We start from the raw sequence: 11904 nt of genomic DNA on the forward strand, positions 1-11904 counted from the left end.
TCCCACCCACTCCCCACCCACCCCCAGGAGCAAAGCCTGCAGAGCACCCACCTGTTTGTGCAAAGCTCGGGCTTCCTGTTTGCTGCAGGCTGCAGCCCTCCCTGGGGTCACCATGGCCGCTCACCCTCCCTGGCCCCTGCAGTCCTGTAAGGAAATGTTCCCAGGTCACCTCTCAACTCCACTTTCACCCAGGACCTATTCCAGGAGGAAGCAAGCGTGGCAGGGACACCGTCCGCCCCCATGAGCCGTTGCCTTTCCACTGATGCCAGTCCTCTGTGACGGTCCGTGGGGCTCCCACTCCGTGCAGACACAGGCAGGACCCAGCCACACTCAGGATAAACCCACGATAGTCCAGGCCAGGGCACCTTCACACACTCTGTGTACAGGCATGCGTGGCCTGTCCAGCGGTGCAGACCTGGGCACACACAGGACACCCAGGCAAGATCAGCACAGCAGGCTGCACCATGGCCAAACTCTCAGGGACCCAGACCCTCTGCACTTGGGTTGACAGCAGCAGCCGTCATGGTGACCGGACACTCAGCGCCCTCCCGGGCCGCCAGCACCTGGGCCTATGGTGTAGGCTCCAGGTCTCAGTGGTTTGCTTCTGGTGTGTTCTGCCGGGCACTGGATAGCGACCTCTGGCCTTTGAGAAACCCGTGAATGTAGTGTGGGTGCTGCCAGGCACCCCAGTGTGTCCTGCACTTCTCCTTTCGAGTCCTTCCTACCGGAGCAGGGCCGTACCCATGGCCTTGGGCTCGCGTGTAGGGGAAGCCAAGACGCCGTGTGCCAGGCCCCATGTGGGGCCTGCCACGGTCACATGACTTCCCTGAGCCCTTCAGCAGCTGCTTCCTCAGCTAAAAACTGGGTCGGTGATGTCACCAGCTCCTGGGACTCCAGAGAGTCTATGCCCACCCCACTGTGCAGAGTTGGAAGTGCCTGGGGACATGTCCCTGTTTTGTGTCCCCAGCCCTAGTTTGGGCAGCTGGGTTCTCTGTTTGCTGGGCCCTTTTCTTCCTCCAGGTTAGCTCAGCATCCTGAGAGCCAGGCCCGGGGCTGCCTGCCCTTGGACCCTCTGTCCAGATCTCCGCCGGGCACCATTTCCTGGTCCCATCTGTCTGCACACAAGGGACTGGAATATAGAGGCCCTGGGCCCTGGCGAGTAGGTCACGTCAGTCCCATCGCCCCAGCCCCAGGGTGACCCCCAGCCGGCAGTTCATTTTGTCCTTTGGGATTTTGGTCCCTGCCACTTCGCCAAGCTCAGGTCCCCAGGAGACCAACAGCGCTGCCATGGTCCCAGGCAACAGATCAGAGCTGGGAATCACGGAGGTGGCAGGGGCAGGTTGGGCCCTGATCTGTCTGCCTGCTCCAAGGACAGGCTGAGCCCAGGGGGCAGTAAGATGCTCGCCCCCCGCAGTACTCATGCCGTGTGTCATTGGTGACCCCTGGGGTACCCTTTTAGTGGAGGGAGCCCCCAGATATCCACGCTGCTGATGCCAGACCCTGCTGCCCCATCTCGGAGGACTCTGGGACAGGCAGGCAACAAACACACCAGCCTAGCTCCCATCTCCAGGGACAGCAAGGACACAGGCAGCAGTGACAGCCTGGCAGGGAGAGACAGGCCCACCTGCAGGTGAGCACGGTGTGGGAACCCGGAGCAGGCCCACTGATTTCCTTTTTCACAACACATCACTGTAGAGACCCTGTGTCATCCTGTGTGGTCACCCCTTGGCCCCGGGTCTGACATCACTACCCCGATTCAGAAGGCAGAGTAGTGGCACCCTGTGCTGAGTGTCCCCTGCGTGCCAGGCACGGGCACTCAGCCTGACAGTCACCTTTTTTTTGAGATGAGCTCTTGAGAGATACAGTCCAGGCTGTCCTTAAACTTGCAGTCCTCCTGCCTCAGCCTCCTGAGCAGCTGGGATTGCAGGCATGCACCACCATGCCTGGCTTTTACTCTTAAACACCCTAGCAGTGGGTACTGTAAATGCCATTGTCATTCAGTGGCTGCCGACCGGGCATCTGGAGGCCCCGCCCAGCCCTGTCCTGTCCGCTGTCCCGTCCAGCTGTCAGGCCGCCTCTTCTCAGAATCTCTTTCAGACCCTTCTCAGGCCCCAGACTCCTTTCCTCAGCTCTGCCTCCTCCGAATCCAAACCCGAGTGGGAGCAGCGCTGCCTCTGGCCCCGCCTGCCTTTCTGCATCGGCCTGTGCCTCGCGCCGGGCGACAGCGCCAGCCAGGGAGGGAGCGACACGGGCTGGCATTCTGTCAAGGAATTAATTGAAAAATAAAATCATTAGGTGGGAACTGCAGAAATGCAGACTCGGTGGTTGGAGGTTGGGGGGCTGGGGGCAGGGCTAGGGGGTTGTTGGGGGACGGCTGAGCTTTTGTGGAGTTAATTTCTCGGGTATTGATGTCTGGTGACATTCATTTGTTGTTTATCTTCGGGTGCAGCTGTAACACTGAAAGAAAATGCACAGCTTGTTTCGTTTATTTATTTTACACCTTTCTCCGGTTGTGCATTATGTTTGTTTGGTGAAACCCACTGAGGCTTTTGATGTCGGGGAAGTGGGGCTTCGGCAGCTGTTCTGGGCGCGGGGTGCTGCGAGGATGCCTGGGTCCGCAGTGACCTGGAGCTGGGGCGTGGGGCGTGGGGTGGGGCTGTCCTGAACCCTGGCAGCCGGGGGCAGTGGGAGTGGGCCCTGCAGGCCCCTGGCTCCCCGTTGAGCTTCTTTGAAGCTGCCGTGGCAGAGGGGAAGGCGAGGCCCTCCCGCAGGGTCAGAGGACGGGGCTGGTGCCGGGCTGAGCAGGATGGCGGTGCGGGCCACCAGACCCGGAAGCGGGGAAGCCCAGCTCCAGGGCAGCGAGCAGCCCAGCTGGTGTAAGTGGGGAGGTGTCAGGGCGCTGCCGCCCCCAAGCTGTCCCCACAGCTCTGTGCCAAGGGACGGCCGGCCCAGCAGTGTGCACAGGAGGCCTGGGCTGGAAGTCAGTCGGATGCCGATTTGGTGGTGCTGTCGCCTGCTCCAGGAAGCCCTGATCGGCCAGCACTGAGGCCGGTGGCTGCCCATCACCGGGTTCATCTTGCCTTGGGTTGCAGGTGTCTGTGTCCTTTGTCCTAAAGGGGGCTGAGCTGCTCCTGCTAGCGACTGTGTCTGCCATGGGAGGCGGGAAAACTGCTCTCAGCCTCGCCTGCTTCTGTTTGTCCTTCAGTTCCGTCACTCAGCAAACACTGAACATCCACAGCGCGCCAGGCAGGGACCAACTGGTGAGCCCGCTCTGCTGGGCAGAGGTCAAGAGCACCACACACCAGCCCTTTGTGACTTACTTTGAGACAGGGTCTCCCTGTGTGGCCCAGGCTGGCTCGAGTTCGCACATCCTCCTGCCTTCACCTCCTGAGCGGCTGGACTTAACAAGTGCACATCACCAGCCCCAGCTCAGATCTGCCGGAGCACAGCCAGCCCCCTTAGCAGATAGAGAGAGAACTCGCCACTGGCCAGCCCCTGGGCTCGACTGCAGGGAGGCCAGTCAGACCCGCCCCCCAGCCAGCCCGGCCCAGCTAGCACCAAAAGCAGGCGCTGTCTATGTCAGCAGCTGGGAGGGGTGGTGGGGCCAGGCCAGCAGGCCCTGTTTTGTTGCCCTTCTGTCTCCTAGCATTTGCTGCCTGCCTTCGAATTCGGTGTCCAGAGCCCCAGTGCCTCTGGGCCGGTAATTGTGAGAAGGCTGTGCAGGAGGGGAGGCAAAGCCACTCCTCTACTCACTAGCAATGAGGGGTGCAGCCGCTGCCCCGCCCTGCTAGCCCGCCGCTGGGTCCCCAGCCCACCTACGCGCTGCCTGGCGCCAGGTGGGGACAGGTGAGGGAGCAGGCTGGGGACCCACCACAAATGTGGCTGCTGCAGGGCGGGGGTGACAGAGGAGACAAGGGGGGGCCACGAGAAAGGGGCCAGGTGCAGGGTGCGGTACGCATGCCTGTGACCCCAGCACTCGGGAGCATCGCTGAGGGCTCACAGCCAGCCTGGGCTACACAGCAGAACTCTGCTCAGAAAGAAGAAACAGAAGGAAAAGGAGAGAGCCAGCTCGGGGTCCCCCTCTAGCGGGGATAGTCTTGGGGTGCTCAGCTGGGAGGAGTAGGGCCCCAGAGAAGGGGAGAGGGGGCACTGATCAGAATCTGTGTGGAGGAGATGGGAAGGGCAGGGTCCTGAGACTCGAGGACCGCAGGAGGGACCCCAGGTCACCCAGAGGCGGGGAGGAGACAGCGCTGCCCACTGGAGCGTGACTGGGCTGCACTGAGGGGCAGGACTCGCACCCCCGGGGGAGGGGCTGGGGCAGGCAGCCTGGAGCCCGAGGGCCGGAGCACTCTGGCCTGAGTCACAGCGTTCATGCGAAGCAGAGGTTCCCTGAGCTCCGGTCCTGGCCCTGCTGCTTCCTTGCTGGACGGCCTTGGACCCACCTGTCCACTCCCTGACCCACACGGCGTGTGTGCAGCACCTGCCTGAGGGCTCGCCCCATGGGGACGGAGCCCAGGAGGCGCCCGTCTGTTGCTCAGCCCGTGGGACTTTGCACACTTCCTGCTCTCTTCCCAGTGTGCACCTGAGTCCCCTTCTCACCCCATCTCCACACAGAAAACGCCTCTACTTTCGTCAAAGCCCAAGTCATGTGGCCCCTCTTCTCCCAAGCCACTCCTACTTGTCAGTCCTTTGTTCCTCTGGGCATTTTGGGCTCTGCCCGTTTTCCCCACACATCTTTAGCTCCTACTGTTTAGCAGCCACTTACCACACCCTTAGAGTCCTGGCCTCCAAGGAAGCAGGACCCGCGTCTGCTTGTTTGTCTGACCGCTGACGGTGCTAGGCCTGCAGGGAGGATGGATTCTGCTGGAGTCCACCCGCCCTCTCGGGCACCCTATCCTCGGGGTGCAGGTGGAAGGAGCCAGCTGACAGAGGAGGAGAGGCTGGAGGCTGACGTGCGTTTCTGTGTCCCTCCTTCCTCTCGGGCTAACCCTCGCCAACTGGACTCCCCCAGAGCCCCCGAGGAAGAAGCGGTCTGCAGTGTTGGATGGGATCCTGGGGCAGCTGGAGGACAGCGCAAGCGACGGCGAGGAGCAGAGCCGTCAGCTGTGAGCTGCACCGCCAGGGTATGTGGCTGCGGCCCTGGGATGGGGACAACCGCTCCAGCCCCTGCAGCCCTGCCGAGTGGCGGGGTGGGGAGCCCAGGGTCGAAGGGGACACCAGCCTCCGGCCAGTGGCCAGGTCCTCCTGGCTCCCCGCTCTTGCTGCCTGAGGCCTCCGTGAGAAACAGACCAGCCTCCCAGAGCTGTGCAGTGCCCTACACCCCACCTTCTCATCCCAGGCTACCCCAGGAAGCCACCACCTCCGTCCCAAGGATGAGGCCCCCATCCTGTGCATCCTGGTCTCGGGGACCTCGAGCCTGCTCCTGTCACCCTGGGACATTTCCGAGCAGCTTCAGCGCTGGGCTGACTGGCCGTGCCACACGCAGAGTGGGGACTGTGCACACACTGAGGGTCTTGCCCAAGACAGCAGTCTCCGGCCAGGATCGCCCTGGGCACACCCTCCCCAGCCCAGGCAGGGCCAGCACAGCCCAAGGCCAGGTGACACAGAGGAGAGAGGGCCACGGCCCCTCAGCCCCAGGCTGCGTCCACACACAGCCACTCCAGCCTGGCACCCCGATGCTTGACCGTTCCTGGGGTGCGGTGGGGGGCTTGACAGCAGTGATTGGGTCCACTAAATCCAGACGTTCACCTGCACTTGTGGCCTCCTTCATTTGGGACCCAAGGTGACCTCTAGGGAGGCTCCTGTGTGAATCCAAGTCCCTGCGTTTCGGTGCCTGTGAGGCTCCAGGCCCCGGCAGCTCTCAGCGTGGCCCAGCCCCCCAGCCAGGCTGTGGGTGTCACATACACCCACCCCAACTTGCCCCTGAGAACTGGCAGTGAGTGACGAGCCCAGAGTGTCTGTGCCCAGCTTCTCATTGAGGTGCCCTGAAGCGGGGTGGGCTCGGGACCAGGCTCCCAAGAGGGGTGGGGGTGAAGGGGGTTGCAGGGCTGGGCCCCTCCCGCTCCGCCTGCTGCTCGTCTGTGCTGGGCTGTAGCACCTCCTGCTTGAGCCCGGTGTGTGTGGTTTCTACACGTGTCCCCACCCCAACGGCGGGGCACAGCCTCATGGTCACCAAAAGTGACAGCCCTGTGGGCCTGATAGGACCAGGCAGAGACACCGGGCCTGATCCCCTGCTGTTGGGCATCTTGATCCTGGTGACAACCTCGGCGGCTTCCCCCGCATCGTTGGTCTCCTCCTCACCCCTACACTTCGTGCTGTGAGTAGCACCTGTCCCAGGGAGCTCCAGGCACCCGTCCTGGGTCACACAGCGTGGGCGGGGTATGCATGGCTGCCTGACCCCAGACTCGGGACACAGGAGTGCGGGGCTGGAGGAGGAGCTGCTCCAGACTTGGCTGGGGTGAGGAGGCTGCCCTGTCCCGTCCCTATCTAGTGTCCCCGAAGGCTCCTGTGTGACAGCTGGATCACAGGTCCGCTGGCTTCCCGCATGGTTTCTCCTCGGCCAGATGTGCTGTTAGGAGGTGTCCCCAGGTGCCCCGTGAGGTCTCCTGTCCCTTGCTCTCTGCTGCCTCGGGTGAACAGCTGTCCTCACGCGTCTCCATGCTCTCCCTGCCCCATGGAAAGTGAGCCAGATGAGCCTCCTCGTACTTAAGTTGTGGGTGGTAGGTATTTTGTGCCAGTAAAGGAAATGTGACCAAGGCACCCCTCAGCCTGGTCGCTGCGCCCCCGTCCTGGAGTCCAGGGGAGTTCCGGGGAGTGGGGCTGTACACAAGTAGCCCCGGGGTCCCTGTCGCCCCCTCCCGTCACCCCACAGTAGCCTCCGTTCTTCACAGGCAGCCAGCAGGCCTGTGGCTGAAGGCAGGAGCTGGATCGCACCGCCCATGGTCTAAGTCACTAAGGCCCTAACCATCTCGCGGTGCCCGGGGCTCCCAGCAGGTCCCCGCCTTGGGCCTTTGCACGAGCTCTGTCTCCCTCCCAGGGTCCCAGCCTTTCGTCTTTCCGGTGTGGCTCCTCATTCCCCCCTGAGGTCCGAGTGCAGATTCACTTGAGCTCAATCCCCTGAGCAGTTCATGTGTCCCTGTCCCCGGTCCTTTCAGTCAGTGCACTCAGTGGAGGAACAGTCCGAAGTCTGATCCGGGAGCTCCATGCCCCGAGCCCTTTTCCCCTTTCGGGGAGCGCTGTGAGCCCTGGGCTGTTACTTACAGTCGCCATCATCGTCCCGTCATGTTGAGGTTGGTGGAGCGAGCCGGGTGTGCAGCCGCCCAGCCCAGAGGACAGAGTGGAGGGGCCAGGGACACTAGGAAGGCAGTTGTGCGGGGACTCGTCCACCAGGGTGTGTGGGCCGAGTCGAGACTGGGCCATGGCAGCAAGGGAGTGACCGTCACCATCTCACAGGGAGCCTCCGGGACAGCAGAGCACAGGGAGATCGCCATCCCGGAAGTGACGCCCGGAGGCTCAGCGGGGCAAGGCGATGGCCGGGATGAGCTGCCGGTGCTAAGTCGCTCAGTCGGGTCATCAGGTGCAGGAGGCAAAGAACTGCGACAGGGCAAGTGCCGGGAGAGCCAGTGGGAACCAGGGACACGGGGGCCATGGCGTGGGCGCCAAGACGAGGCCACCAGCCTGGGGTGCTCAGCAGAGGGCCTCAGGTTCCTGCTGCTCCTCACCCCCATCCCACCGGTGCCCACCTGGGGCTGGCAGAGAAGCCAGGGCACCCCTGCCCCTGAGGGCTCCCTGCCGACGGTGCAGCCCTGACTCGGGCACCCCACCCGCCCTTCATGCACCCTGCTGTTGTCCCTACCCTCTGGCCTGTGCTCTTCTGACTCCCAGGGGGTCGGCGCCATCAGAGGCCTGCCGGGCAGAGGGGGCCCTGGAGGAGGCCTGCCGGCTGGGGCAGACACTGGATGGCAGCCTGCGTGGCCTATGCATGCGGGGTGCCTGGGGCTGAGGCCCGAGAAGCCTGACAACCAGATGGAGGCGGGCAGGGTGGAGTGACCTCGGAGGGAGAGGAGTAGCGGGCTGCCATACGGAAGCTAGAGAAGAACGTCTGTGCCCTGAGTCTTCTCAAGATAAGCAGACCTCCAGAGAGGCCCGCAGGAGTTTCCAGGCGAGCGCCATTGCTAGGGCTGCCCCAGAAGGAAGTCATCCCAGGCTCAGCAGCCCATGCCAGAGGCTCAGGGTAGCACCGCCGAGCCTAGTAGGGAGAAGCCATGATGAAAGGGGTGGAGGATCCATTGGGGGTCCCCACCTGGCACCCCAGGGTGAGCAGGGCACAGTGACCCAGCTGTTCCTTACACAGGTCCTGGGACCGGAGTGGCCCAGGTCGCTGTGTCTGCTGGGCCTTTGCCTGTAGGTCCTGTTCAGGGTGGGCAGGGCCCACTGCACAGGGGTCAAACTTCGCTCTCCAAAGCCCACTCGGGGTGGGGGCAGATCCACAGTTGACAGGAGAGTCCTGGGTGTGGGTGACCCCCAGCTCCAGCTCCGCCTCCCTTGCCCCAAAACGAGCTGCGTCCTTTAGCCAGCTGCAGCCCCTGTGAGTGGCACCCAGAGTGAGGACAGCAGCCTGGCATGTCCTCTGGCTCCTAGCTGGGTGGCCCCAGGGTCTGTAGTGTGGAGTCTCCAGCAGCCAGCCAGCCGAGGTGTCCCACATCCTCCCTGCCCTCCAGCGCCTCCCCAAGATTTCCTTTTTGTCTTGTAAGGGCCCTCAGCCGCTCCTGTGTCTCAGGCTTTGGTGAACAGAGCCCAGCTCGGTTTCAACATCTAATTCAATTTGTTCTGCCGAGATTGAAATATGAAATGGTTGCCAGTCAAATGTTCAAGGGTCGGGGGAGGGAGAGGGAGCGCCTGCTGAAATTTAAATTTTAATGAAAATGACTTTAAGCCTTTGGTGTACCTTGGGGGAGTGCAGCGCCCCCTCCCATCCCCGGAAGAGAGCCCGGCGGGGGCTCCGTCGTCTTCACTGTCCCTCCCTCTCCGAGGTCACTGGCCTCGTGGTCAGTGTCCCCCATCCTGCCTTGGCCGTGGAAGTGGCACCTTCCCCAAGCCCCGTATGGGACACGCCAGCGTGCTGAGACGATCCAGTGACCCCAGCTGCCTCCTCGCCCCTCTCCTTCCTGTGGTCCCCCTCTCTCCTCCCAGCCGCTTACCGGACATGTGGAAACAGAGCCTCCAAGAGTGGGCGACATTCCCGAGAGAAGGGTGTGCAAGGAGCCAGCGCCGGTTCACTAGGCAGGACGGGTCGGGCAGCAGCCACTGTGGGGCTCAGCCTGGCACTGGGGCTGGGAGGGGAGCACACTGCATCTGCTGTCACTGAGGTGACTCGGGGAGGCAGAGCCTGGAGAGAGGAAGGAGGGACCCTGGGGGGAGCAGTGCCCGGCACCCGGCCTGGGACTGCAGCCAGCTGAGCAGCTGAGCAGCTGCCGAGGTCTGGGGCAGCCTGAGCCGCGGGGTTTCCGACACTGCAGGTGAGGGGCAGCAGGTGTGTGTCTGAGTGCAGGAGGGGGACACACGAAAGACCAAGCAGGAGACTGTCCTTTCACCTTTAAGAAATCCAAGAGGCACTGTAGAGACTCAGCCCTCTCGAGACAGCCAGGAAATCCTAGCACAGCTCAGAAGTTTCCAGGTTTGTTACTGTTTGTGGCACCAGGGATGGAACCTGGGCCTGGTGCTTTCTAGGCGAGCGCTCCGCCACCCAGCTGTACCAAGGGACTCAGTTCATTCGGAAGCCACTGTCATATAACTCTAAATGCTTTTGGTCACAGAACCCTATTTCCAAACAAGTATGATGTGGGCGCTGGGTACTTAGCTCAGTGGTGCCGCTGCCTGCCTCACAAGTGCAAGGTCCCAAGTTCGATCAAGTTACCAAAAAACTAAAACAAAGCGAAAACTATTGCATTTAAAGTTTGGGTACAGGGCCTGGCCCTCCCACATTCACGTCCTGCTCAGTGCCTCGGCAATGTGAGAACCACCCCCAGGAGCAGGAGCCTGGACCCAAGTGGGGGAGATGGTTTTAGGGCCCAGGGAAGTTTTTAATTTATGGCTTTGTTTTTTCATGTTTGCCACAACTACAGATCCATAACTACCTCAGCCAGCCTGTGGTGTGCCGGGCTATAAGGAAAGTTAGTATAAACAAATATATTAAGTGTATGAAAATAAAACAAAAGTAATAAAGAATTGGCATGAGTCATTCAAAATACAAGTCAGCCAACTGCTGCCCGTTTGTATAAATAAAGTTTTATTGGAACACAGCCATGCCCATTGGTTTCCATACTGTCTGCACAGGTTGCTGTGTGTGAGCAGTTACCACAGAAGGCTAAAATAGGTGCCGTGTGTCAAGTGCGCCGGCTCCTGCCACATTCCATTAATTTTTCAGGTCAAACAGCCAGGCCAGAGAGCTCAAGCGGCATCTGTGAGGTGGCCCTGGCAGACTCCCGCTCGGGCCCTCCCCGCTCTGTCTCACTGCTTTGCTGTGTCTCAGGGACCCTTTTTCCTGGTTGCAGCACACAGCGAGCCAGCCCCGCCTCTGACCCCAGTGTGGCCTTGAGCTCACCCTTGGAACCTAGTAACAGACTGCAGGCCCCGGGTGGGGGATGGAGCGGATCGAGAGACCCGAGGGCCTGAAAGGAGCCTGCTGCACAGCGCTCCACAGCCTCAGCTGTCATTACCCCACCCACCCGCACGCACCCCAGCAGGCTGTCCTCACCCCCCCACACGTGGGAGACTTGCATGTTCCAGTCCTGCCCCAGGCTGGGGTCTTCTGGACCCTGCAGTCTCATCACAGCATCCCCAGGAGCCAGGAACCTTCCCTGGGCTCCCAAGACCACGCATGGGGTTGCCGTGCCCTGGCCTTGGGCGCGAGCCAACACTTCCTTGCAGATCTCAGGATGGCAGCTGCTCCTGCCTTCCCTGGGAGCTGTCCCCCATCCTGGCCCCCACAGACTCCGGGTGACTGTATCACTGCCACCCTGTGCAGCTCTCAAACCCCTCCATTCAGTCACTCAGTTCAGTCCTGGCCGTCACAGGCAGGGGCTGGCAGCCCCATTGCACAGGAGGGAAACAGGCTGAAGAAATGAATTGAGCCACCCATGGCTAATGTCCCAGGAAAGAGCGAACCCCTTCTTCCCCTCTGGCCTCATGGACAAAGGGAGGGGGCTACTGTGAGGCACAGCAGGAAACACCTGCAAGTCCCCAAGGTGCCAGGGATGGGGCTGGGTGGTTGGGGTCCGAACGGCCAGCCTCTCCCCTCCTGCGGTTGTGTTCTGGCGCGTTAGCCTTTCCCTGCAGGAGTTACGAGCGTGAGCTGTCCTGTGGCCCCTGAACCACAATCTGAACTGAGGCCGGACACCGGCTGCACCAACGTTCCCGGGAGTCAGGCACAGAACCAGGCTGGTCCTGCTGCCGGGACATCAGTGACCATGAAGGGGATGGGGCGGGGTTCTGCCCCAGGTCACAGCTGGGGTCACCCTGTACCTCCACCCTGCCCTTCCGGGACACTGCCTGGGCATTCTCACAGGGTCCTGCCCACATCCCTTTGGCCAGACCATAGGCACGTGGCTGGTCCTAACTGCAAGGGATGCTGGGAAGCAGGGTCTTCCTCCTGGAGCCTGCAGGCCCCTCAACACCCAGAGCTCCCGGTTGGACAGAGGCAGGAAGGGGCCGGTGCAGACCACAGCTTCTTCCTGGGCTCCTCCAGGTCAATTTCAAGGTCAGCTTGACTGTCCCGATGGCCTTCTTTTGAGCTGACTTGAGAATTTCTCCTCCATAAGTACATAATGAAGTCCAAATAGCTGATGTGTTCATCAGCTTTTGTCTCGTTGGCTTTTTTTTTTTTTTTTTTTTTTTTTTATTTTT

At 61.6% G+C, this 11904-nt stretch overlaps 1 protein-coding gene across 3 annotated transcripts in view; it reads left to right on the forward strand.

The window, feature by feature from the left end:
• The window catches only part of Rbm19 (RNA binding motif protein 19), a 98081-nt gene extending 87795 nt beyond the window's left edge, over positions 1-10286 (forward strand). For 2 of the 3 annotated variants that reach the window (XM_010604112.3, XM_010604113.3), the window contains 2 exons: positions 5012-5123; positions 5339-10286. In XM_010604112.3, the coding sequence (XP_010602414.1) occupies positions 5012-5109 (98 nt within the window). In that variant the 3' untranslated portion in view covers positions 5110-5123; positions 5339-10286. The remainder of the gene's footprint in view (positions 1-5011; positions 5124-5338) is intronic. The other variant, XR_776368.3, reaches the window with a different exon arrangement.
• Positions 10287-11904: the final 1618 nt, after the last annotated feature.

Source organism: Fukomys damarensis, unplaced genomic scaffold, assembly GCF_012274545.1.
Source record: "Fukomys damarensis isolate Sample0158 unplaced genomic scaffold, DMR_v1.0_HiC HiC_scaffold_12, whole genome shotgun sequence".
NCBI lineage: Eukaryota > Metazoa > Chordata > Mammalia > Rodentia > Bathyergidae > Fukomys > Fukomys damarensis.